Here is a 26,681-nt window from a genome sequence, read left to right as displayed (position 1 = left end):
TTAAAGGTGAAATCATTTAGACAGTTTTTAACTCTCAATATGCCACAGTTGTTCGTTTGACTTTGGGACCCGGCCGCTTGCATGTTTTACAAAAAAATGTCCTTTGGTGGGTATCTGACAGACAAACACCAAACCAGTTCAACATCACTGAAGTTGCACCATTTTTACAAGCAATTCTGGTTCATCCATTGCACTCAACGATCCGCTTCCCCCCTTCTCATTCTCCGTTGCCGCCATGCTTTTTGGAACAAAGGCACTGCGCATGCGCGTTTTACCCATATTCTATCGCGATATTTTATTTTCTTATCGTTGCCTAACATTATACCGGTATTACCGTGAAGGGTATAATATGGCCCAGCCCAAGTTTGAACTTCAGCAGGCTATCTTGACCATGTCTTTGTGCCTGAATGCTGTCATGTGATTGGCTGATCAGACATTTGTATTAAGCAGCTGAACCGTTGTACTTAATGAAATGGCAGGTGAGTGCACAATAGATTGTCTTATGACGGGTTCAGTAGCAGACTAATCTTGTGCCAAATTCAACAAAATGTTAATGTGTTAATCTACTAATTAATCTACTAAATTAAAAACAGTGATGAGCAAAACTAGTAAAATGGGACTAAGCCTAAGATTACTGACATCTGCAAGAAACCACAGACACTTTCTAACCCCCACCCCCCAAAAAAGTGGTCCTGCACCGGATTTCGTGCCAGTAGCTTTCCTGTCTGGGGCCTGGCATCAGGAAGTGGGGTGGCTTCTTAATCAAGCAGAGGTAAACATGCCCTCTGAGGAAAAAGCAGGGAACATTCCTCAGATAGTGAGGAGTACATGCCGGGGTGTTCAGCCTGCAAGAGAACAAGGTTACACACTTGCATTGGATTCAAAGATACAGGCACAGCTAAGATAAATAAAAGTTATCATTGCATTCTGCAGTTCTTTGATGTCAATGAAGAGAAGTTAAATGCAAAAGTAAGGCTTTAATTAGTTTTCTTTGAGTCTGCAAACTAAGATCCCCTTTAAACCTTATCATTGACGAAAGCCTTCAACAACACGCTGAAGCAGAAGCTTCAAAAGAGCCCTGTTACATCTAACTTGACATCGCACAAAGCTTTCTTTCTAAAGCAGACAAGTTAAACACTGCTGGTGTGACAAGCTGATCCCAATTCATTGCTGGCATTGATGTCATCTGCTGGCTACTGATAACTGCCCTGAATTTCACACAGATGGAGTAAAGTGTGTTTGCGCACGTCTTTCTCTCCGTGTGTGTACACACAACGGCATATGTGTGTGCTGTTTGCAAAAGGTGGGACACCCTCGGCTACACAGTAGTACAGTATGCAGAAGGTGGTAATGTGTTTGGGAGCGCAGGTGCACGGCAGAGAAAATGTGGGATGGGGAAGTGCTGAACAAGTACGGCGGGGAGAGGGGATCCTTGTAGGGCTGGGCGTTGCAGTAAGGACACTGCAGTAAATACTAGCACACGTGTGACAGAGGATCAGTGCAGCTCTTAAACCAATTTGTGCTGCACCTTCTGTCAAATATTTACCTTACTGAAATTATACTTTTAATTTTTCCTTTATATCCTCCCCTTCACCTGATGACTTTTTCTACTCCCTAATCTCTCATATTCAGAGGATGGGCGCAGTGTCCTGGTGCCTGAGGAGATGTCTTTGGGTCGGCTCCTACGGCGTGCCTCCTCCAAGGCCTCCGACCTCCTGACCTTTAACCCTGGGGCGGGGGGCTCATCGTTACGCTCGGGACTGGATGGCGAGATTATCTTCTCCAAAAATAATGTTTGCGTGCACCCCGCGGAGCCCCTGCCTGGCCTGGCTGAGCACCACCCAGGTTAGACTGAACCAAGTGTTTCTTCTTCTAAACTTTTCAACTTGACAAATACAACAGAAGAAAATACATAAATGTGCTGCAAGTAGCCAAGACAGTAATACAGTTGTTTATAGAGGTCATGATGAAAAAGTGAAAATGGCTGAGACACTTGTTAAGTGTTTTGTACCCTTTTAATTTGCTCAAGTCAGCTATTTGTCCCCAGCTGTTACTTAGACTTTTTTGCAGGGTATTACTGACTTTGCAGTGCATTTGTCTGTTTGATTGTGTTGTATTTGCAGCGCATGCATTACATTACATTGTGTTTTATCTATCTGTAGCTGGCATGGAAGTGCTTTTTACACCTCGGCGCTGGCAGCCACCACAACCGGAGGTGTTATACTTTGGGGGATGTGTGTTCATTCCAACTTGTGAATGTGATATCTCTTTGGCGGTTTGGCACAACTGGTCAAAGTGCAAAGACGGTCAATGTGACATGCCTCGTTCTTCAGAACATGTTATTTGAGAAACTCCAGGAGATTACACTACTGTGCAAAAGTCTTGATTTACCCTTCATTTCTTTTTATTTTGCTAAAAAATGGGAAATGGGTGCAGCAATTTACAGTATATATAAGGCAAACACAGCAGTTAAAAGTCAATATTTAGTGTCACGGCACAGCGTGAACTCTTAGCAATCTCTCTTGTAATTTCTTTAAGCAGTCTTCAGGAATAGCTCTCCAGGCTTCTTGAAGGATATTCAAAGCTCTTCTCTGAATGTTGGATGCCTTTTGTTCCTCTATCTGTCAAGATGATCCCACACTGAGGTCTGGGGTCTGGGTTGGCCAGTCCGTGGCTAATGTTCCACTCTGTGTTTTTTCTATCCCTGTAAGCTTTTAACGTATTGGCCGTGTATTTTGGGAACGCTGTCATACTGAAAAATAAAGCAGGTGCCACGTCAGACATCTTTCAGATACTTATGGTGGATGAAAATCTGAAGGTATTTTTCTGTACCTCAGTTTTGACAAAATCCCCAACACGGGCTGAAATGCAGCACCAAACCATGACAGTCTCCATCATATTTTACAGATGGGTCTAGACACTGTTATCCCTCTCTCCCGACCTCCTCCTTAGATATTGACAAGTTCTCAGCCTTCTTTTTCTTCTTAACAGCCACCCTGACAAAGCTTCTGTGAACAGTTCATTGATCAGCTGAATAGGATGTGACTTTCAGACACTCTCCAGCTATAAATTATAGCTGGAATTATACTAATTAATAAAAATTATAATAATTCACTAAAAGGACTAGATGTCCTTTTGCTGAATTATTATAATTATTATTTTTTTGTTAACGCCTGACACTTCTTCTCTTGTCTCTTCCTCAAATGTTTTCACCTCATGGCTCTGTAGAAATCACTTTGTTGGTGCAAACATTTCACACTCGTCCAACTGTCTTATCTTTGGCTACCTTTGGTTAGGTGCCGTTTTGTATGTTTGAGTAACTCCCAGGTCAGTGTTAAGTGGCTTAACCAACAAAAGTGTTCCCCTGGTATAATTGAAAATATATTCAGAAAGCCTGAAAAGCTACTGCTCAAGACCAGGATTGAAGTATGAACTCAACAGTCAAAGGTCAAGGTCACTTTGACCTAATAAAACGTGTTTGTGACCACAACTCAACAATCCACATGCCAGCGATGATAGAATTTCACACCAGTGTCAAATATGTAGAAATGATCTAGTGATAACCTTTGGATTTGAATAGATGGAATATAAATTTGCCTGTTTGGGGAAAGTGTTCAACTGTGAAGCAAGCGATGTCACACTCTTTTAGCTATCATGCATTTAGATATAGAAGAAACACAAGGGAATATAAAAAGACAAACATGAAAACCATAAAACGATAAATGAAGAAGAAAATGTGAGACGACGTTTTAAAAATATAAAATGAGCAGTAAATTTAATTGAGTAAAAAGGCACTTGATTTAATATAAACCTATATAAACCTCACTGATACTGCTGCTAATCCAAAAGAGCACACTTTTGCTTTGAAATCAAGGTTAAAATAGCTAGAGTTATACTTCTAACCTCTATCTAAAAGGTAAGATTAAAGGGGCTCTAAACCATGTGACATTTATAGCTGTGTCCGATAAGCTGCTGTAAACTTCATTCAGGTTTTTATTGTACTGCCTCATAAATTCAAACAAGAGCTGTTCCTCTGTTTTATGAAGCCTTTGGTCGTTAGTTGAATTGCTTTACCTTTGTCTACTTGCCTTATTCATACATGTAAAGACCGTACACGGCTAGTGGAGTGGTTTTGAATACGTGTTGTCTTTTTTCCTGGCATATATGAGCAACACTTCCTCTGTCATCATCATCTCCCTGTTCTCGAGTTACGTGTTTGTTTTAAATTGGCTGCTATATATAAAATGCTTCACAAGCTCTTCTTACATTCCCAAATTACCTCCACCATAATTAGTCATAACACGATCAAGGTTTTGTTGCCCTCTGCAGGCTACCTCTGTGTCCATGTGGAGAAGGATGAGAGCCTGGGCACCACTCTTATCCTGACCTGGGTCCCCAACTCCCGCATCCAGAGGCAGGATGAAGAGGCGCTGCGATACATCACTCCGGAGAGCTCGCCTGTACGCAGGAACGCCCGCCGCAGAGGCAGACGGTACAAGAACGTGTTACTTAAAATGTGTCTCTGGGTTGTTTATGCGGTGCTGATATCTCGATCAGCACCACACAGTAGTGGGAAGCAGTTTTCAGTAAAGCATGAACTGAAATACTCTCAAGGAACTCAATTTATAAACATCCTTTCCAGACCTCACTCCCGTGCCCCAGCAGCCCAGGAGGAAGACGAGGATGAGGAGAGGAACATTACGAGCAGCACCTCCACAGAGAGCCACAGCCTGGTGGTCGAGGCTGGAGCCGATCCGTCCTCACACCAGCAGCAGCTCCCCTCAGGTGGGGAGGAAGGCGACGAGGGCTCCTGTGAGCTGTCTGATGAAGTGAGCCGGGACAGCACTATGGGTTCGGACTCGGACACCTTCTCCTCTCCCTTCTGCTTGTCCCCCGTTAGTGAGGCCCTCTGTGAAAGCAGTGGCTCCGTTTTCCTGGACAACGAGAGCAGGTCAGTGAGAGGATTGAAAGTCGCCTTATTAATAATAGAATAGAATAAATTTATTGCCCACATTAGTGGAAAATTTGGCTCACCAAGTCACAAATCAATTAATAATAAAAAGACTGACAATTATGAGCAAATGTTGCATTTGGCACAAATGATCTTTTATACAGCTTTTTAGTAGCTAGAGGCAACTTATAACCTTGTCCTGAATAAAGACAATAATCTTTATTATTAGTTATACATAGGAGAGTTTAAACTGTTTAATTTTGTATGTTTTTTTTTCCCCTTCAAGGTTGAGTAAAAATAATAATTATTAAAAAATATTATTATTATTATTATTATTATTATTATTATTATTATTATTATTATTATTATTATTATTACGAAAACACACTAATTGGTCAGGTCACTTTTTTCCTTCTTATATATATATATATATTAGGGGTGCAACGATATTCGTATCGATATTGAACCGTTCGATACAGTGCTTTCGGTTCGGTATGCATATGTATGAACAATACAACATTTGTAATTTATTTTATCAACTTTCCTTCCGACGATGCTGTCTGTGTTGAGCGCTCAGTGAATCTGCGTTCGACTACTCCGCCTAGGCTGCACTGTCGAGCGCAGATCACTGAGCACTCAACACAGACAGCATAGTCAGAAGGAAGAGCGCAGGGCAAGCTAGCAAGACACATGGACCTCCCCCACCCTCATTCAGATCTGGCGTTTGGAATTATTTTGGTTTTCATGTGACGTATGACCCTGAAGGTAAGCAACAGTATGTTGGATGTGCCATGCAATGCTCAATTACATGGGTGGGAACTAGTGTGTTAGCGCAGTTAGCTCGTTAACGTGTTGGCCGTCTAGCCCCACACACGGGGCGATCGGCGGTAGCTCGTTAACGGAGATTTGCCGTGTTGTGGCGTTAAGGTCATTTCAACGAGATTAACCTGAAAGCACTAGTGGGAACACGACGAATATGACTGCACATTTACGCCGACATCATCCTAGTGCAAAGACCAAAACAACAAGCATGCTACTAACTTTAGCCGAGTGATTTAGACAGCTGTTAGCACATGATTCTCCTTATGCTGCTGAGAATATAGCCCAGAAGAAGCGGATAGTATAGCTTTTATTTTGGAAAGAGACATTTCTCTGTAATAAACTCTCTTTTCCAAAGATGAGTGATTCCTCAATCAGATACAGGGCTTGCAATATCGCTAGCCCGACGTCCTGGAGCTAGCGATTTTTTTCAGTCGGGCTACCAAAATCTATCTCTGCCCTGCCCGTCAGGCTATTGTAGGAAGGAAAAATATATGTCAATGCTTTTGCATTCTTTCAGAAATGTAGCTGGGTAATTATGTCATTGGCATCGGTGAGCCACTGTCAATATGTGACATATTGAAATCGCGTTTGAATTTGCGCTTGTTTTTTTGCTTTCACTTTGCAATCACGCAAACTGTGTATAGAGAGCGACAGCACTGATCTGTGAGTGATGATAATTTGTGCACCAATTTCTCTGACATCGTCTTATTAATCGTTAGCTTACTATGCAAACATGACAAGTGAAATCTCCTGCAGCTTAAACATGTGAGAGGTTGATCGCGCAGAGAATCGCTGAGCTTATGTGAGTCCGTGTGTAAAAGCATTTCAGTTCTGCTGAGCCAAATAAGACAGGTCAGTGCGTGTGTAAAAGCAGCAGGATATATATTTGACTACAATGACCTGGATGACTGAGAACCTTCACAGACAGATATATATTTTAGTTCTGCTGAGCCAAATAAGACAGGTCAGGGTGAAGAAGTGACAGCCAAAGAAAAGCTTACCACAAAACGGAGAAGTTATGACAAATCAGACTATAAGGCAAAAAGAAAGTGCAGCTTTATGGTTTCATGGACAAAAGAATTTCTGTGGCTGCAATATGACGAGCTATATAACCAGGGCTGCACATAAGTGGTCCGCAGGTGCGCATTCGCTGTCAAAATAAAAAACACGCACAAGGGTTAGGGTTAAATTTAAAAACTGTACTTTTGAGTTAAAATATATATTTATAATTTTAATAAATGACAAATTAAAAAGGCATGAACATTTTATTTGTATCGAAAAAATATCGAACCGTGACACCAAAGTATCGAACCGACCCGAACCGTGAATTTTGTGTATCGTTGCACCCCTAATATATATATATATAGATAGATAGATAGATAGATAGATATCTATCTATAGATATAGATATATATATATATAGATATATATATAGATATATATATAGATATTAGGGGTGCAGCGATACACAAAATTCACGGTTCGGTTCGGTTTGATACTTTGGTGATATGGTTCGATATTTTTTCGATACAAAAAAATGTTCATGCTTTTTTAATTTGTCATTTATTAAAAGTATAAATATATATTTTAACTCAAACGTTCAGTTTTTAAATTTAATGTTGCAGAAATCCCTCATCTTTGGAAAAGAGAGTTTATTACAGAGAAATGTCTCTTTCCAAAATAAAAGCTATACTATACGCTTCTTCTGGGCTATATTCTCAGCAGCATATTAAACATATCAGGTCCCCATAAGGAGAATCATGTGCTAACGGCTGTCTAAATGACGGAATAGATGAATGATGAAATAGTTCCAAAGGCCAGATCTGAATGAGGGTGGGGGAGGTTCAATTTCCCATGTTGCAACGAGCTTAGCTTCTGTCTTGCTAGCTTGTGCTGTGCTCAGTGGATCTGCGCTCGACAGTGCAGCCTAGGCGGAGTAGTCGAACGCAGATCCAGTGAGCTCTCAACACAGACAGCATCGTCAGAAGCAAAGTTGATAAAATAAATTTAAAAATTTGTATTGTTCGATACATATGCGTACCGAACTGAAAGCACTGTATCGAACGGTTCAATATCGATACGAGTATCGTTGCACCCCTAATGTGTGTGTGTGTGTATGTATATATATATATATATATATATATATATATATATATATATATATATATATATATATATAAATAAATAAATTTTAAGCACAATGCAACACTAAATCCTTCAGTGCGTGCAAACTCAGTTTTAAAATTATTCAAATATAATTATTTGTTGGGGTTTTTTGGGGTTTTTTTGAGGGATGGTGTGACTTAGCATTTTACATATTGTTTTGTGTTTGTATTTGTTATCATAAAAATAAAGACACTGTGTGAAAACTACAGTAACTGACCCGTTGTTGTCCAGGTTCTCAAGTTTATTTAACAAACAAAGAAAGGTGAAGCTAAACCGTTTACACTTCTGTTTCATACAGCAGGGTTCATACACACATCTCTGTTGACTGGATAACACTTCTAACCAGTCACCAAACAGGAACTAACACATTCAAAGCCTGTTATGCGCAGTTTTAAGAAAATATAATCAAAAACTTTGGACAGCTTTTTTCAGACTGAGCCTGCCACGTGTTTAGGAACTAACTTATGGGAAGGGTTATTTTGGGTTATTTTTGCATACATTTAAAGATCATGGAAGTGTTGTTTGAGTAGATTGTGTTATAAATATTATGAGATTGTGTGTGTTTCTTTTAAAAGCGAATGAGGCTATATTAGTGGGCTGTTCCTACATTCCTCGAGGTATTCAGTGGTACTCCAAAGTAAATTTATAGTAAATATTTCATTCTATTTAATATCAGCTAAGTTGCTCCATAAAGTCAAAATGATTGATTTCTTTCCCTTTCTTGTTGTGGCTTCGAATAACATAATGTTAAATTTTCCCTTACTGTAATTTTTTGTGTTATTTTTATTCACAAATTGTTTTTTTTAGTTGCCCTAAGCTACCAGAAGGTGGAGCCAAAAAGAAAAGAATTGATTGCATGTGAGCTGGTTTACAGTTTGAAGCCACAAGGTGGCTCACTGCACTACAGCTAAATGTCCCGAGCGACCTGAAAGCAGGTAGATGACTTCAGCAGGAACCATGAAATGTTATCAGGCTTCACAATTTCAATTTTTATTTAAATTGGCCTTCGATCTAAATGCTGTGTAATGTCACAGAGGTCTTTAAATAAGTCTCCAAATCCTAAAAAAACAAACAAAAATAAAGCAAGCCAAACCACAATCCCTCCACACACTGTTCTGTAGTCAGGGGAGCCATCTGTACAGTAATTGCGTTGCTGTTCAGACCTCGCGGTCGTGTGATTTTATGATTCCCTTCGCGGATGTTTCCTCACGCAGCTATGTGGCCTGATATGTTGCCCAGAAATGTGTAAGCCTGTGTCAGTGTCCCCCCCCCCCCCCCCCCCAACCGCCCCACCCCCACCAAAAAAGAAAAAAAAGAGTGAGACAGTGTGACTTTAAGTGTTTTTAGCCACTTTTTCACATTCGCTGTAAGTGCAGTCAGTGTGTGACTTGGCATTGCTCTTTGCTTCACAGCTTCTAACCTTTACTCCGTCCCTCTCTTCATCCAAAACTCTCTGCCTCACTTGCTGTTGGTGTCTCTTCACAGCTCTCTGGCACTGTATCCATCTTTTCCTCTGCCTGTTATTTTTTTCCCCCCTCCTTCTTTTTCTTCTTCTTTTGGATTCTCCTCTGTTCTCCATATCTGTCAACTCCTCCCACTTTTCTCATTATTATTATTTCACATCTCTTCCTTTTGCATATTCTCGAGTTGTTGTATCGTTTGGTGTTGTCCACCTCTCAAATACTTCGGCCCACCACCACCACCCCCTTTCCCCTTCCCCTTCCTAAAGTCTGTGTGAAGCCCTTTGATTCTCAGTGCTCCCAGGGTTGTTGTGCTGGGCTGAATGTCAGCTCTCTGGATTAGAGGACTGAAGAGAGCAGAGCAGCAGCCAAAACCCTGGAACCCACTCAATCTCTCTTTCTCTCTCTCTTGCTTTAATTGACACTGTTAAGGGGCCAGGAACTGGAAACATGTCACTTGGAATCATTCAAAGAGAAAGCTCTGCGAATGAGAGTGAGAGCGGATGAAAAGGGGGGGCAGAAAGAGGAGAGCGGTGGGAGAGGGCAAAAAAGAGGGAGAGAGAGAAATCTGCAGCAATCTCTGTCGAGCTTCTTAACAAGTTTCTTTAAAGTTTAACATTAGTTTATGATGCTGTCAATGCGTACTGCCTTCTTGGGGCTGCACTTTGTGGAACGTTTAGTATATGATTATGTCTAAGAACAGTGGTTTTTTACTGTGACGCCTGAAAACGTTTGCAACCATTTGTTACGTATATTTGGTCTGGCAGTTGCGATCTTAGTTTTTCCTTGTTTTTCCAGTTTTCCATGTTTAAATATTTTTTCAACTACCTAATTGTTATGTAAGGGGGAAAAAATCGGTAAACAGGATTTTTTTTTCAGCAGAAATATTTCTTTCTTCTTTATCTGTTGGTTTATAATCAAATTAAAGTACATTTAATATGGACAAAAGAGTGTCCAGAGTGCAGAAAGTGCCTTTGAGGGATTATTTCCGAAAAGGATAAGATGATGCTGGATGTTTTTTCTCCTTTTCTAAAACTTCTAATTGTACTGACCACTTTTCAGTGTGCGCCCACACCGCCCCCTTCATCTGAGCCCTCCCTTAAACTCCCTGTTCTCTCCAGGGATTAGCTAGAGGACCTGGGAGTCTCTGTAGGCCTGTTCACTGCGTGGTGGTTCTCAGGGTGACCTGGCAGCACTTTCCCCCGGAGTAAAGCCTTATGTGTGTGGAGGGAAGCATTACACAGGGCCTCAGGGCAGTTTGATCTCACCCTGGCCTGGTGGGACATGATGGTTACAGCAGTCTCACTCAAGCAAAACAGCTTGTTTATATAATGTACACTGTGCAGAATTTATGGCGTGACTGCTGCCTACTTTTGCTCCCTAATATAAATGAATAGAATCGAGCTCTAAACACTGACAGATGTTGTTAATCACTTCTTGAGTTTACGCTTGAACGCAGCACAGTGAATGACCCATGCTCAGATTTCAGAAATCAAGTGCTTTTTCACTCTGACCTTTGTTACTTTTTTTTTTTGTCTGTGTGGCGAAATATACAAAAAGATTTTAATGTATGAGTCTTAAGCATGCAGGAAAGAGAGAAGGAAATGTCAGCTGTAAATGGGCTTATGGGCCTTCACAGTCACTTAACAAAAAAAAGGGGAAACACAGTTGTCCGTTAAAAGATCTCCTTCATAGTTCACATTGCCTAACTCTCTTACCAGAACTCTCTGCGCCTCTCTCCCCGTCTCGTAGTCTTCCACAGTCTGGTTTGTGGCATGATACATGAGACAGAGAGCAGTAAATCACCAGATAGCATAAGGAAACAGTGCAGCTTGGATTGATCAGCCTTGTTATTTTCCCATCTGCTAACAGGCAAATTATTAGCAAGACATGATTGATTCGGGGCGTAAAAGGCTCAGCCGGCCTCCCTCGTGATCAAAGAAGCCAACGTGTCAGCTGATGCGAGCAGAGTGGAAAAAATATATACATTTTTACAAATTGATATTCTTCTCTTACTAAATTTTGATCGTGAATGACCTCTTCTTGGCTGTATTGTTAAAAAATATATTTCTGATGCATATATATATATGTGTGTGTGTGTGTGTAGGATTTATAGCAAGTCATAATCAGGCAACTTAATTTACACGTGTGCTTCTCAAATGTCGCCGGGTTTAATGCATTTCTGTTTCTCAGCGTTAGCAGGTCTGGAGACGTGTTTGCGAGTGCATTTTGGTCATTAGCTATGGTCCATTCTTGAGTGTCTGTGTGTGTGTGTGTGTGTGTGTGTGTGTGTGTCTACATGTGTGTACGTTAGAGAGAACACGCCAGCCAGCGAGCAGTTTGGCTGGCGTGTGGTTTGCTGCGGTGCGCAGTGCGTGTTTGTGTTGGCCACGTACATATTTTGGCATTGTCGCATGCATGTTTCTCTGCACACACGTGTGATTATAATGTGTGTGTTCTTGTGTGTCTCCTCGTGCAGCAGAGGAGCCTTCAGCTCAGGTTTCAGTGCCGGGAACAACATGCTTGCCATGAGGGAATGACAGGGGAAATTGGACAGCGGACAGTGTGATTTGTGTGTGTGTGTGAGATTTGTGTGTGTACAGATTTCCTTGTGTGTTTGTGCGTGTGTGTGTTTCTGTCCTCTGACGCCTCCATGCATTCCTCCTATTCTCAGCCTCTTGGTGAAAAACATATTGAGACATAAAACAACAGGGAAGAGCTGAGCCGAGGAGTGTCTCCACCAACGGCCTCTGACTTTGTGATATTCACTGTCAATGCTTCACGTTGAAAAACACAACTTTCTATCTGAATGTGAGGTTAAAGAAGCAAAGAGAGAGAAACTACATTTAAAGACTCCCTATTGTGATGTAAAGGGGAAAATACTTGAATTAAACAAACCCCCAAATTCTGATTCCAAAATCTTTTTTCTTTTTTTTTTTTTAAATTTATTTGTTTTCCAGGGAGCTGTGCGAGGAATCCATGAACCACTCGGCCAGCTCTGCTTCAAGTTTGGACAGCCATGCCCCCTCTGAGAGCAGCAGCCAGTCGCAGGGCATGCGGTGGGAGGAGCAGCAGAAGCTCCTAGCTCTGGAGCAATTGTGTGGAGTTTTCAGGGTCGACCTGGGTCACATGAGGTCGTTGAGACTCTTCTTCAGGTCAGTCGGAGAGTGCAAAAGGTCGGAGAAAGGTCGCGAGGGGTCACTTTGCTGCGCTACTGCGTAATGTTTCACTCTCTCTCACAGGCTCTTTGTTCGCTGCGTGAGGTTCTTTATTACTACAGTAGTTATTGACTTTATCATTCACCATTGTGTTGTTGCAGTGACGAGGCCTGCACTAGTGGCCAGCTGGTGATAGCTAGCAGAGAAAGCCAATATAAGATCCTCCACTTTCATCATGCTGGCCTGGACAAGCTGGCTGAGGTGTTCCAGCAGTGGAAGTGCTGCAGAGAAACTCAGCTCAAAGACCAGGTCGGGTTACAGCCCAAATTCCCAGTTTGGCTTCTAGTTTTATTGGAAAAGGAAGCATTTTTTTTAACAGTTTTTATTCAGTTGTAATGTCCTCGCCAATGTGTTTCTCCCCTTTGGTCTCATTTAACATCAGGTGTCAGATGAGAAGTCTTGCATGCAGTTTTCCATCCAGAGGCCCACCCTGCCATCGGCCGAGACTCACCCAGAAGAGAGGCTTTATCGAAGGCTGGATGTCACCACTTGGCTACGTCACCTCAACCAGAACGGACAGGTGGAGGAGGAGTATAAGCTGCGCAAGGTATGTATGCAGGTGTGAACACAAGCAGGCTATTATAATTCTGAGGAATCAGTCAGAACGTAATCAATCAGCTAATATGTTAAGCTCAGTCATACCTATCCATACTGTAAGCATCACATTTTCTGGTAGCACATGCTTCGGAAAGTCATTTTGAAACTCAGCCCTACACTGAAGTTTCAGTTTGAATCAGCACTCCCAGGTTGTAAATGATGAGAGGATTGGTCTTGGCCACTGTCCCCCTGTGACTCATTTCAGTCTTCTTTGATTGACTCAGTTTAAACTTTACCATATTGTTGAAAATGACTCAGAGGCCGTTAGACTCAGACCAAAACATTTCCTCAGTAAATGCACAAGTGCAGGAATTGCAAAAGAGGACTGTTCTTGCTGGACCTGCTGACAAAGCAGTGTTTGTTTTTTTGTTCCCCCCCCCCCCCCCCCCCCCCCTGCTGACAAAGCAGTGTTTGTTTTTTTGTTCCCCCCCCCGTTAACATTACAGAAGTTTCAGTTTTGCAACATTTTGCAGCACTTGATAAACAAGCCTAGTGAGGTGATAGTTGCATTGCAGGCTGTGCCGCACTGTCTGCATGCCTTGTTTGCATAAAGTATGGTTTGCTCTCATAGTTATCAGTTTTGGCCCCTGCTTGCCCTTTGAACGCAGAGAACACACTCCCTCTGTGCTCACCTCTACACTCTTTTTACCAGGCCATCTTTTTCGGTGGTATCGACCCATCCATTCGTGGTGAGGTGTGGCCCTTCCTGCTGCACTACTACAGCTATGACTCCTCTTCCCAAGAAAGGGAAGATTGGAGACTGCAAAAGCGTAGCCAGTACCATGACATCCAGCAGAGGAGGTATGTTTGTGGAAGTACAGTGTTAACATCATGAAGTCTTTTTAAAAGTATTAAAAAAAAAAGAAAAAGCTTGTATTGAGAGACATCTGTATGCTTCACTCTCTGAAACACAGATAAACTATCATGTGGCTGCAGTGTCTGCTGCCAAATGCTCAGTCAGTCAAACATTAAACCATATGTGAGCCTATTGTGGCTTTTCATCACAGGCGCTCAGCAATCAATAGGCGCAATCAGGAAAGTGTTAAGGGGAGGTGCTGGGTGTGAAATAAAAGGTCTCTTGAGAAAAAAACATGTCAGCGCTTATCAGATCATACTGTCTTGTCGGATGGAAAAAATAAAACAAAAACAAAAAAACAGAACACAGCTTCGGTATGCACGGCCAACCACACGCACACGTCACACACACACGAGCACGTTCCCCAGTCTTCATTTGCCTCCAGCCTGCCATCAAAAAGGTTAAGTGTACACATATTTTCACACATTGTGCCCCTCTGTCTGTAATGAATATGATAATTGGACAGGTTTCATGTGTATGGCCTATTAACATTTTGAGTGCTTGAGAAGGTCTTATTGAAGTCAGGTAATTAGAGTCCTTGTTCTGACTGTGATGTGGATTCCTGTAAAGAGCCTTTGAGTAGAGCCAGCCTCCGGGGCCACTAGTTGATCATTAGGAGCAAAGAGACATGTCTGTTCATTCTGTGTCACCGTCAGATGTGATAACTACCTGGCCGTCAATGGAAATGGGGCAGCAATAACAAGTAAAGCAAAACTAACCAGACTGACACTAGATTATTGTGATTACTGTGTATGACTGTGTACGTGACAAATAAAATTTGAATTTGAATTTGAAATGTGAGCGCACAACAAGAAAATATGCGAAACTAACAGAGGAATGTGAACATACATTAAGCATACCAGTAGTTGTCCTTTTTCTTATCCCTATCATTTAAAAAACATTTCAAGCTGTTGTCATAATTTTTTTTGTTTGCAGCTTTTATTACATGATATATATTGAATAAGAAAATGTCCTCTGGCTAACTTGAAGATAAATTGTTTTATTTCATTTTTTTTAGAGCTTATAAGTATAAGTATACTATACTATAAATAAAAGTTATTTTAATTTTTTAAAGTGGTCTTGAGCAATAGCTCTCCAGGCTTTTCTGAAGACTTTTCAGAGGTTTTCTTTGGACATTTTTTGGACTTTTTGGCTGCTTTTTCAGTCATTTTCACTCTAGTCCTTCTACCTGATGATTTTTGTAGGAGATTTTTTGTTAAGCCACTGAACTCTGACTTCTGAACCATTCAAGGATTAAAAACGGGTGACTAACTCAAGGGATGAACCAGTTTAGGGTCTATACACACAGACAACTTGGCAAAGAACCAATTTTAAATTGTATCTGTAGGTTAGCTATTTTTAAATTAAGACTGCTCAACTTTTAAAAGAAAATGGAGCAGATCTGTCCTCAAATTACAAATAACAAAACAAAACAATAAAAACACATTTAAAAGATCTTACCTATACTGCTACAATGAGAAGCCTTTGGCCTTTAATCACAGTCTAGTTATTGGATACCAAATAATCCAGTTGATAAGGCTTCTGAGCTTTTATACTTACCATACATATGTCAAATTTAACTTGCTGCTTCTCACTTGTGGCATGACAGGAATCATGTCAATCGCATTTCTGGTCTAACCTGAATAATGTCCGGCAGATGATATCATCCGATTAGGTTTCTTTTTAAAGCAGATAAAGGTTTCATTGTTTTCAGTTCCTGCTTGAAGAACGTTTAAAAAAATATATCAATGCCATCAAGATTAAAATTAAAAATAGTTCATTATTGGTTTAAGAAAGTTGTTAAGAGCCAGGTTTTCTTGTAGTTTTTAAAGGGGTCTTGAGCAATAGTCTTTGGACATTTTTTTTTACTACTCATTCGTCCAGTCTTTGTATAGTATATGACCGCTTTCAGAGTAATGTTGTTTGTTGATTAAGCCACTTAACAAAGACCTGTGAAACATTGAAGCATATAAAAGAGACCTAATTCAGGGGATGAACCAGTCTACACATAAAAGACAACTTGGAAGAGAAGCAACATTAAATTGTATCTTTAGGCACTTTGTTACTTGCAGCCTGCCACAAAAAACACACAATTTATTTCTTTAGTTAAAATTTGAAAAATCTGAAGAGAGCGTTTGATCCACCATGAATTGCCACGTGGAAAGAGTCTCAAAGTCTCCACGACTGCATCCCACACACAGTGCGATGGAGTTGGTCATGGATTGGCCTCCCCAAGCCTGGAGGTCAACATTATTGAAGCAGTGTGGGATTATCTTAACAGAGAACAGAACAAAAGGCAACGAACATCCAAAGAAGAGCTTTGACTGTCCTTCAAGAAACCTGGAGAAGTGTTCCTGAAGACTACTTAAACACAATACACAAAAACGTGCCTAAGAGAGTTCAGGCTGTGCTCAATAAAGGTGGTCACACCAAATACTGACTTTCAAGGTTGTTAGACTCATGCAAACCAGAATTGTTTTTGCCTTATATCCTGTATTTCCATGTATGTTTGCACATTTTTCAATAAATTGCTGCACCTATGTCCCATCTTTGCAAAATATATAGAAACGAGGGATAGATTAAGACTTTTTTTTCCCTCAAAAAAAGTCTCACCTCAGAAAAGTCACATAAAAATACAGATTTTTGCCTCATTCAATTATAACTATCTATGTTCTTATTGTCTAGGCTTATGAACTACAAAGTGATGAAAACAATTCAAATTTCAAGTCAAAGAGAAGTAGAAGGGTCCAAGGACACGAACACAACAAAAACTAAACAGTTGCGTGGCATTGCATCAGGTGTGCGCTCATTATTCCTGGTGGGGCTTCATGGAAAACAAACAGTGTTAATTAAATCCCCTCTGCTTGTTAGGACTTGAGTACATTAGTGCCACACTCAGAGTACATTGCTAATATAGTTGCTAACATCTACAGGGAAGGATAGGGGGAGTTTTATGGTTGTGGTATTATTCTCAGTGGAACACTTGATTGTAAAATACCCTGCCAGGCCCACTGTTTACACACCCCTGGATTTTTTGTTCATTTCTAGCTAAGTGTTAGTGTTACACCTGAGTCACATTTGCATCAACGATCACTTGATAACCCTTCATTTTGTGATTCTAATTACCAAGCATTTCCTAAGAGACTGTGCAGTGAAAAACTTTTTTTTTAACGCCACCGCTTTAACAGCTTTATTAACTGCTGCAACTTTAAGTTTGCCTTTTCTTTCGCTTAATATTTCTGTTGCTTTCTGGTGTTTATATGAATTTTTCTCAGGTTGTCCATGAGCCCGGAGGAGCACAGTGAGTTCTGGAGAAAGGTCCAGTTCACGGTGGATAAAGACGTGGTGAGAACGGACCGCAGCAACCACTTTTTTAGAGGCGAGAACAACCCGAATGTGGAGATCATGAGGTCAGACCACCATCTTTTTCTCATTTTTCCCATCCACTTTAAATTTCTATCTGTCACCTTCTCCCAGTCCAGCCTTATCGTTCCTCAGCCCAACGCACAGGCGTACCTATTCATTTCATATTCTGAACCCTGAGGGAACGGCAAATGAGTTTCATGCTTTATTGACTCTGACTAAGCCGTCTGAGCACTTTTGATGCATACTCAGAGCTAATAGCTTTCCAAACGAGGAGCAAGAGGATTTAAATAGCATATTAGTTTAGTGACTCTCATCAAGGCTCCTGGTATTTGTCCTGGCATTATGTCTCATATTGTATGTGAGCTGGGGTGATACCAGCACTGCACATGTCCAGATAGAGAGCACTCATCTCATAAGTTAGCTCACAGCTATTACTGATATGTCAAATAGACATTTGTCTGGATCATTTAGTCTAAGCAGAGAGACCGGCATCCTCATATTGCAGTCTCCGTCTCCACAAATTCAGTCTTTGTTTTTAATTTAGTGCTCAAACAACAGAAACTATCTTTAGCCTGTTTCCTTTGTTTATGCAGTACTTACTAAGGTCTGAAAACAGCAAAGGAAGTTTTCTCAAAATTGGTAACCATGCAAGAAAAAGGGAAAAAAAAACCTGAGAGTGTTTGGGTGGGACTATACATTTGGTTTGGCAGGACTGTGTAGAGGCTGTATTGGAGACTGTGAAAGGGGTTTATGTTTATGGTTCTACTGTGGCCACTTGCAGCGCTTTTTTTGAGATGCTGAGATGTTATGACACCACTAAGATGTTCGTGGTTGTTGTCGCCTCAGGCGGATTCTGCTCAACTATGCAGTGTTTAATCCTGACATGGGCTACTGCCAGGGCATGTCTGACCTGGTGGCCCCGCTGCTCACTGAGATCCAGGATGAAAGCGACACCTTCTGGTGCTTTGTCGGCCTCATGGAGAACACCATCTTCATCAGCTCCCCGCGGGACGAAGACATGGAGAGGCAGCTGGTAGGCAGTTTCTCTGTGCGTCTTTTGTGAGTTGTACGAATGTCTGAATTGATTCTGCAGAGACGCTTTACACCACAGCTTTCTGACACTTCAGCTTCAAGTTGTCTCTAACAATTTCTGTAACTTAGACATTTATATCTATTTTCTTGACCAGATGCAAGTGGCTAGATTAAGCTTTCTTTGTTCATTCTTTAAACAACTCTTTCAGTTTTCTGATGAATCACATTGTACAAAGCTACTTTGATCTACTCCCTTATTCATAAGTCATCACCACAGTTGTTGGTGCTGCATATTTGATGCCGAATGCCCTTCCTGATGCAATCCTCAAGGGATTTGTCTCTCCTCCTGGGATCTTTTTGCTTGTTAGGTGACTGTATAAATCATTACGCTATAGAGCCACTATGCAGTATAAAACTCTGACTCTGTGATGTCAGTGAGGGTAGATATCCCTAATATGGTCATCCCAGCCACACAGCTCCACAGCCTGCTGTTCAAACTTTGAGTTTATGAAGGGCAGCCAATCATAAAGTTGGCTTAAATAGAAGGAGAAATAAGCTTAAACAGCTCTATGATCCTGCTTCCAGATGTACCTGCGGGAGCTGCTGCGCCTCATGCTGCCACGTTTTCACCAGCACCTGACCAGGCTCGGGGAGGACGGCCTCCAACTCCTCTTCTGCCATCGCTGGATCCTGCTCTGCTTTAAGAGAGAGTTCCCCGACACCGAGGCCCTGCGCATGTGGGAGGCGTGCTGGGCACACTACCAGGTCAGGTCAAAGTCCGAACGGCTCCTTTGCATACACAAGTTTGAAAGAAAAACTTTGCATATACTACGCTGCATGTTACTCCTTTAATGCTTCCCACTGCAGGCTTCTGTAATCCTGCCTTTAAAACCTGTAATTGCTCTTCAAGGGGTTTAATGGTTTTGTTTATTTTTGGGTTTTGATTCCCAGAGATTACAGTGACCCCTAATAGCATATTAGCTTAAAAAACAAATTGTAAAAAGTAAAAATACTGTGTTTAAAATAAAAAAAAAAGTCATTTGGCTTATCTTGAATCGATCTACCCAGTGCATATTTTCCCACCCTTTCTGTATTTTATCAGAGTTAGTCATGCCTGTGTAGTGCGTAGTGAGAAAGAGGTTAACACCTCTCCTCAAATATCAGCCTCACTGCTTCGTGCCATCTGCTCAAACTCTCTTCTAGATGTTCTGATCTGAAGCTACAGGTGGTGATAGAAGAGATATGAGAGTGAAACCTTGGTTTAGACAGTTGAGTGTCACATACCAGATGGGCTAAAAGCAAGAATTTCTGATTGATATCTGATTTTTCTGTGAAAGGGAAGAATCGTGTAATATTGGGTCACACAATATTTATCTCGACAGTTCTTGCTAAACGAAATGTTTGGGGTTAGTCCAAAAATAGATTTTTCATGAACAATGTTTTGCTTTTCTTAAAGAATTTATTGCTTTCTTAATGATAAAAGGACAGGTAAAATGTAAAAGTCTGGCTATTCCACCAGGAGGTGAAAACAGACCTATAATAAAGGCATGGGGGAAGATATTTTAAAGTGTTATGGACAACTGAACAAATACTATTGCACATCAATAGCTCATTGTGTACAGTAGATTTAATAAAGGCCTTATTTAATTTCGTATTGAAAATCATGGTAATTTTTGGGCTTTTAATGATTTATTTGAACCTGCATCCACACAGGGTCAAACGTAAATATACACTCACTTAAATCTTTTAATAAATGGCCCTGAAGGTTCTACAGTGTCTTTGAACTTGCCAAATCATATCAACTTTTCATTAGTGATCATGATTGGCTACAGCTGGTAGTTTCTGGTAGACACCTCCCATTGGATTAACCAACGCTCAGAACAATGAGAAGGTTCGAGGAACTCAGTGATCATCTAGATTTACACAAGTTACAGACAGTTATACGTAAGGACAAGTTATTCTGATCTTACACCACTCTGGTGGCATATATTCCACAAAGTTGCTGGAATTAACCACTCAAATCAGCAGCTAGATGGTTGTAACTTGGATACAACTGGGTGTTTCAACAGGATAATTATCCCAAACACACAAGAAAACTGGTTTTTAAATGGATAAACCAGGCTAACATTAAGCTTCTGAAATGGCTTTCACAAAGCCTCGACCTCAACGCTATTAAAAATCTATTTACTATACTTAAAACTCTGGTCTATGCCAGTAAACCAAACAATTTAAACGAACTCTGCCAATTCTGCCGGGAAGGGGGTCAAATATCCAGCCATAATCATGCCAGAAAATTATGCCAGAAACTTGTTGATGGCTACCAAAAGCATCTGATAGAGTTGCAACTTGTTAACGGACATTTGAGCAAATATTAGTGAGCGTAGATGTATCCTTATCCTAGACGTGTCCTTAACGTTGTTCCTTATAACAAAGGCATGAATAAATGCAAAGCACTTACTGAAATTTAAATTTGCATTAGTAACATAACTGACTGTACACCACAGAAGCTGATAATATGCATATTTTCCTTCTACCTTTCACTTCTTTGCTGATCTCCTCCTCTTTAGACGGACTACTTCCACCTGTTCCTGTGTGTGGCCATCATTGTTCTCTACGGGGAGGATGTGACAGAGCAGCAGCTCGCTACTGACCAGATGTTGCTGCACTTCAGCAATCTCTCCATGCACATGAACGGAGAGCTGGTTCTGCGCAAGGTATCACAGTAAAACCTTTTTTTTTGGTTTTCATGCCTTTATGTTACCATTTCATCTCACTACTCCGCTTCCTTCATACCAAAAATAAAGGTTATCACGCAGCAATCTCCAAATATGAGAATAATCGGTTGTTTACGATCATCATAAGAATTCTTCGACAGACTGCTGCATTGCTACACATTTAAACCAAATCCAGTGCTGCTTGCATTAAGGCAGCCCTGCCCCAATGCTGCAGCAAAGCAACTGATGCACATTAAGTTGCCCACAGAGGCCTTGAGGTACTAAATGGGAGGCTGCCATGCCAAAGTGGAGGATTTATGATCTCCATCCCGGCTATTGTGTCCATGCCTGCTTCCTCATGTTTATGGATACTGTGTGTTACTACTGCAACCACAGGCAGCGAGTTCATGTTAGCATGCAGGTGGTGTAACTCCACAGCTTTGCTGCATGCGATGCGGACTTTGTAGCTTTAGGCAACATCACGCTTTCTGACCTTGAGAGTCTTTTGTTATCTTTTAGCCTGGAGTCGAGCCCATTGATTTATTTTGGTGTTTTAATGCGCTGTTTGATATCAGCATCGATCTGTGTTGCATTTATTGGCTCCGCATCGTGGCAAACTAGAACTCCTTTCCTCTCGTCCTGCTTTCCAGGCCCGCAGTCTACTCTACCAGTTCCGCCTGCTTCCCAGGATCCCGTGCAGCCTTCACGACCTCTGTAAACTGTGCGGCCCGGGGATGTGGGACAGCCGCTACATCCCCGCCGTGGAGTGTTCGGGTGAACATCCAGACTCGCAGAGCTGCCCCTATGGAGGCACCTCCACCCCCCAGCCCTCCTCACCCTCCCCGTCATCCACACCCTCACCGAACCTCACCCCGACACCTCCACCGGAGGGCAAGAGAGGCTCTAAAACTCGAGACATTTTCACCTTTCGGAAACAGACCTGAGGTGGAGGTTATGAGGTGCTTTTGCTTGTCACCGTGCAGCACCTGTCCCCTCCCCATCTCTCTCTTTCTCTGTGTCTCTCCATCGTCCATGCTTCTAGTTTTACACTCTTAAAAAGGATATTTTGCCACACATGGAGCAATGTAGAACACTGCCTTACCAGAATGTTGTTATTAACATTCATTTCACAAGACTCCGTGATGAGGATTCGCTGTTGGATAGATCAGAGGTCAAGAAGCTACTTTCCTCCAGGAGCAAAATGGACAATCACCAGCCTCTATGTTGGCTGGAGTTACTTTCAGGTTCTAGTCTGCCGCTGGCTTGGCTTTCTTCCAGGGGCTTCGTGGGTAGGGGGTCACATCAGGGTCCGAGGCAACTGGGCTGAATTCTTGCGGATGCTGACCCAGGGTCAAAACAAACTGGAGATTCATTCACAATAACTTGAACTTTACATTTTGAACACTGTTCCCATGTCCTGACAGTGGAATATTTGTCTGAGTATCAAGTTTATACATGCATATCTCAAGTCTGAGCAGGACATTTTTAACGTGAAACCTGATCCTTTGGTGTTAACAGAGAGGCGTTAACCTACATATGATGAATTTGAATGGATTAGCGGTCTAAGTTTTGTTTGATTTTTAAACAAAGTGAATGTTTTGCGTTTATATCAACAGTTACAAATATTTAGCAATATTATATCCTTGCATGAGCAGTTCTTTACATATAGAGGGCACAGCGTACAGTAATTGTTTTTAGAAAACACAGAGGTAAGAATGTGTTTACAGGACAAACACATCCTGAGGGCTTTCTTGTATTTCCTCATCAGATGATGGGAAAGAACCTTCTCGTAGTTTCTCCTGAGGAGCCGGAGAAAAACAACAACATTCTTCCTTCTGAGAAAGTCAGGCTGTCATGTTACCTGTTGAGTAATAGGATATTTATTTTTCTTCCCTTCCCGTTTTCACATTAGCATAAAAAAGCAAATGAAATGTATTTTCTGCTCGAGGTGTCGAATGGGTGTGACGCCAGAGAGAGCGCGGACGGCGGTTTTTATCCAGACAGGAAAAACTGATGACTTTCTCTCCTACTTGAAACTTCATCCTCGTCTGTGTTGAACCATGTTTAGACAGCCTTGTGAAAAATTATCAGCACAGTTTTTAGTCTGTTTTCCCCCCTTTCCTTCCAGAAGTCTTTCCACTTCACCTTAAAATGAATGACAACACTCAAGAATCAGTTCACATGAATGTATTTGTGTTTTTTTGTTTTGTTTTTTTTGCTTCGTCTCACTCGACAACAGAAGTGTTAAAATCTTTGATATATGTATGTGTGTGTGCGTGCGTGTGTGTGTGTGTGTGTGCGTGTGTGTGTGTGTGTGTGCGTGTGTGTGTGTGTGTGTGCGTGTGTGTGTGTGTGGAAACTCGATTGGCCGCTAACATCTGGTGAGTCACAGAATGCCCTACGACCAGATTAGCAGCAGCCACCCTGCAGAAAAAAACCTGGTAGATAAATTAGAAAGACAAGCCAGCCGCTTTAGCAGTTAGGCTTTGAGGAGGGATGCGTGCTGATCTTAAATCAGACTTAAAGGCAATCTCCACTTGGAAAACGTCCCTGAGACATTTTGAGCAACAGGCCTCTAAGTGAAAACATCTTTAAATTGTTGCTAAAACGCAACATTAAGATCTTCAATCGGGCTTTCTCCACCGCCCCCACACCGCCGCACTTCCCCCTTCTTTCGGTTCTCTGCATCTCTCAGCAAGCAGCCTCAGTAAATGACATATTAGTTATCATGTGCAGCTGTTTGCTGGAGATGCCCGCAGAGTTTTAAAGATGGGGAGGCTGCGGCGAAGTGAGCAAAGTCAGAAAAACGGAAAAGCAACGGTCGGCGCGAATGTGTGTGAAAGGGAGCTCATGAATTGTATTAGCATTGAAATCACATTTGTTTACACGGACACTGCAAGTCACAAGCTTGATTAATGAACACTCCGATTTCCAGGGGTGGTTGTTGTGAGTTGTGGTCACGAATGTACAGCTGTTAAGCTCTATGATATGTTGATGCATTATTGTACACGTCACAGGGAAAAAAGAGCCTATTCTTATCATTGGTATCATTGAAAATGACTGAAATAAAATGACACTAATGCTTTCATGAAGCACTTCTGAAAGATTGTTGTTGTTTTGCTGATTAAATAATATTTCAGTTTATTTCATTTTGAGGATAAATTGTTTTGATCTGGTAGAAAATAAAGCAGAAATGGGGTTTACTGCACTAGAGCCAGCATTTTTCTGTATAAAGATTAAAAAAATACTAAAATTTAGTATTTTTTTTATCTAATAAATAAATGCAAGTATCAAGATTATGCCCAAATGAACCAAAAGAAAAAATACCTAATGTCTCAGCCATGTAGATATTATAGTGTATTATTACTAATACGACATATCCAGGCTACAATATTTTCTTTAAGTAGTCTTTAGGAAAAGTTCTCCAGGCTTCTTCATGGACATTCAGAGCTCTTCTTTGGATGTTGGCTGCCTTTTGTTCCATCCTCGGTCCAGATGATCCCTCACTCCCTCAGTAATTTTGAAGTCTGGACTGAATAAAAAACTGAACTGAACAGCTGTACTGAAAATGTTCAGTGATTTAATTGGTGAAAGGTATATTTTCTGTTTTGAGTTTTTCTATCAGGCATGTTTTTACTGGAGATCATTGCCATGAATCCAAATTTGGATTCAACACTGCATCAGACCGGTTGCCACTGATTTTTTTTTTTAGTCTTGTGTAATTTGGGATACCTGAGCCTTTTTCCTCCCTCCTTCCACTAAGAATGACTTCTTGTCAGCCAACCTTCCAATGAGACCATTTCCGATGAATTTTGAGTGAAGAGCAGATGCATCTCTGAGGATTTTCTTTCTAAAGAACACTACTTTCAGTTACTGTTCACCTACTCTAGACTTGTTTCTGTCCTGCCCCTTCTTCATTTGTCCTCTTCACTCTTTTAAGGACACACTGCTCACCATGCTGAGCTATATCAAGCTTTAGGTTTGTAGCTCTTGGGAGTCGCCTTGTTGGTGCATAAAATATTATTTCATGCCAGTCAAACTGTGTTATCTTTGGCATTTCTTTGTGGATTCACTAAAGAAATGTGAACCAATCAATGTTTATGCAACAGGCAGTTAGTAACAAAGTGCCTAAAGATCCATTAAAATTGATTCTTTTCCAAGTTGTCTGTTATGTGTCGATGCAACACTGGTTCATTCCTTAAGTTAGGTGCCTTTTTATGCTTGAATTATTCATAATGTGTGTTAAGTTGTTGTAATGAATAAAAAAGAAGGAAAGAAAAATCTGAAAATGATCAGTATAAGGACTGGACTGAAAATGAGTGAAAAAAGCAGAAAACGTGAAACTTTTAAAGATCTCCAGAAATCTCTGGTTCTCCAGGATCTTGGAAGTAGCATATAAAGACACGAGGGAAGACTTAAGACTTTATCACAGTACTACACCTGTGTTATGTTTGGTTAGTCAGATTCTTCTTATTAATAATAGCAATAATGGTACCAAAACCTTTTAAAGCCAACAGTAAACCAATAACTTGAACAGCGTGTTTCCCAGAGTTCAACCCTAAACTGTCTAGCAAAGTCTTTTCAGCCTCTACCGTTTGCCGTGTGTGTGTGTGTGTGTGTGTGTGTGTGTGTGTGTGTGTGTGTGTGTGTGTGTGAGAGAGAGAGAGAATGAGAGTGAGTGATGGCTCAGGCATTTGACAGGAATCGAGTGACTATCACGGACAGCTATAGAGAGTATCAGATGCTGTCATTCCTTGGAAACGCTGGAGCAGACGGAGTGTTGTTTTTTTTGTGTGTGTGGAATGACTCAGAGCAGGTATTCTGGTTTAGCCACTCAGCAGTTCCAGGAAGACCAAATTTCAGACATATTTCTCTGGAAAAATCCTCAAATCTTATGAATAACACAGTCAGGGTTCTCCCCCCCCCCCGAAACTCCCTCGTACTTCGTCCATGTACTTTTGTTTAAAACCATAAATATACTAGCCGGGGTGATTATTGCACTGAGATGAGTGTAATGGTTTCAAAAGGAAAATGACTTGAGAATTTCCTCTAACCTGGGATCACCCAGGGACCGAATCCACTGTAGGTCTTTCTCTACTGTACAGGGACCCCGTCGCTTGTGATGTGGGTGCCTCCCTGCCTGCAATTACAACCCATTAGCTCCCTGATTGATAGCTTCTTTCAGGGCTAATGCATTTCTATAACAGGAAACTAGATAAAAGGAAAATGACAATAAATACATAAATGAATAAACTCCCACTTTTCATTACTCAAATCTTTGGCCTCTGCCCCCTTTAAAAAAAAAGAAGAAAAAAAAGAAGCACAATTGCCATTTTCATTCGCAGAACATCCAAATGTATCAAACACCACAACGGAGGCACAAAAGACACAAAACATCACCTTGTTTGTTAAGTCTACCTGAGAACTGCAGTTTCCGTTGGAGGCTTTTTGCTTATTTCTACTTAGATAATTTTTAGTGCATCACTTTGATAAAATCTG

General features: G+C 41.2%; 1 protein-coding gene across 1 annotated transcript; it reads left to right on the top strand.

Annotated features, from left to right (window-relative positions):
- The first annotated feature begins 1,664 nt into the window (after positions 1-1,664).
- Positions 1,665-25,348, top strand: tbc1d16 (TBC1 domain family, member 16). The gene is made up of 12 exons (XM_085271124.1): positions 1,665-1,845; positions 4,330-4,492; positions 4,643-4,951; positions 12,360-12,554; positions 12,719-12,866; positions 13,000-13,164; positions 13,867-14,015; positions 17,346-17,480; positions 18,283-18,469; positions 19,054-19,233; positions 21,036-21,182; positions 21,833-25,348. The coding sequence occupies exons 1-12, from the start codon at positions 1,665-1,667 to the stop codon at positions 22,124-22,126; spliced, it is 2,253 nt and encodes a 750-aa protein (XP_085127250.1). The 3' UTR covers positions 22,127-25,348.
- The last annotated feature ends 1,333 nt before the right edge of the window (positions 25,349-26,681 follow it).

The sequence above is a fragment of the Mchenga conophoros genome, linkage group LG4 (genome assembly GCF_057382185.1).
Source record: "Mchenga conophoros isolate Kocher_MC1m ecotype Shallow Benthic linkage group LG4, M_conophoros_male_GT1.1, whole genome shotgun sequence".
Classification (NCBI taxonomy): domain Eukaryota; kingdom Metazoa; phylum Chordata; class Actinopteri; order Cichliformes; family Cichlidae; genus Mchenga; species Mchenga conophoros.
Note: the sequence above shows the minus strand (reverse complement) of the source record. Positions and strands in the feature narration are given on the sequence as shown.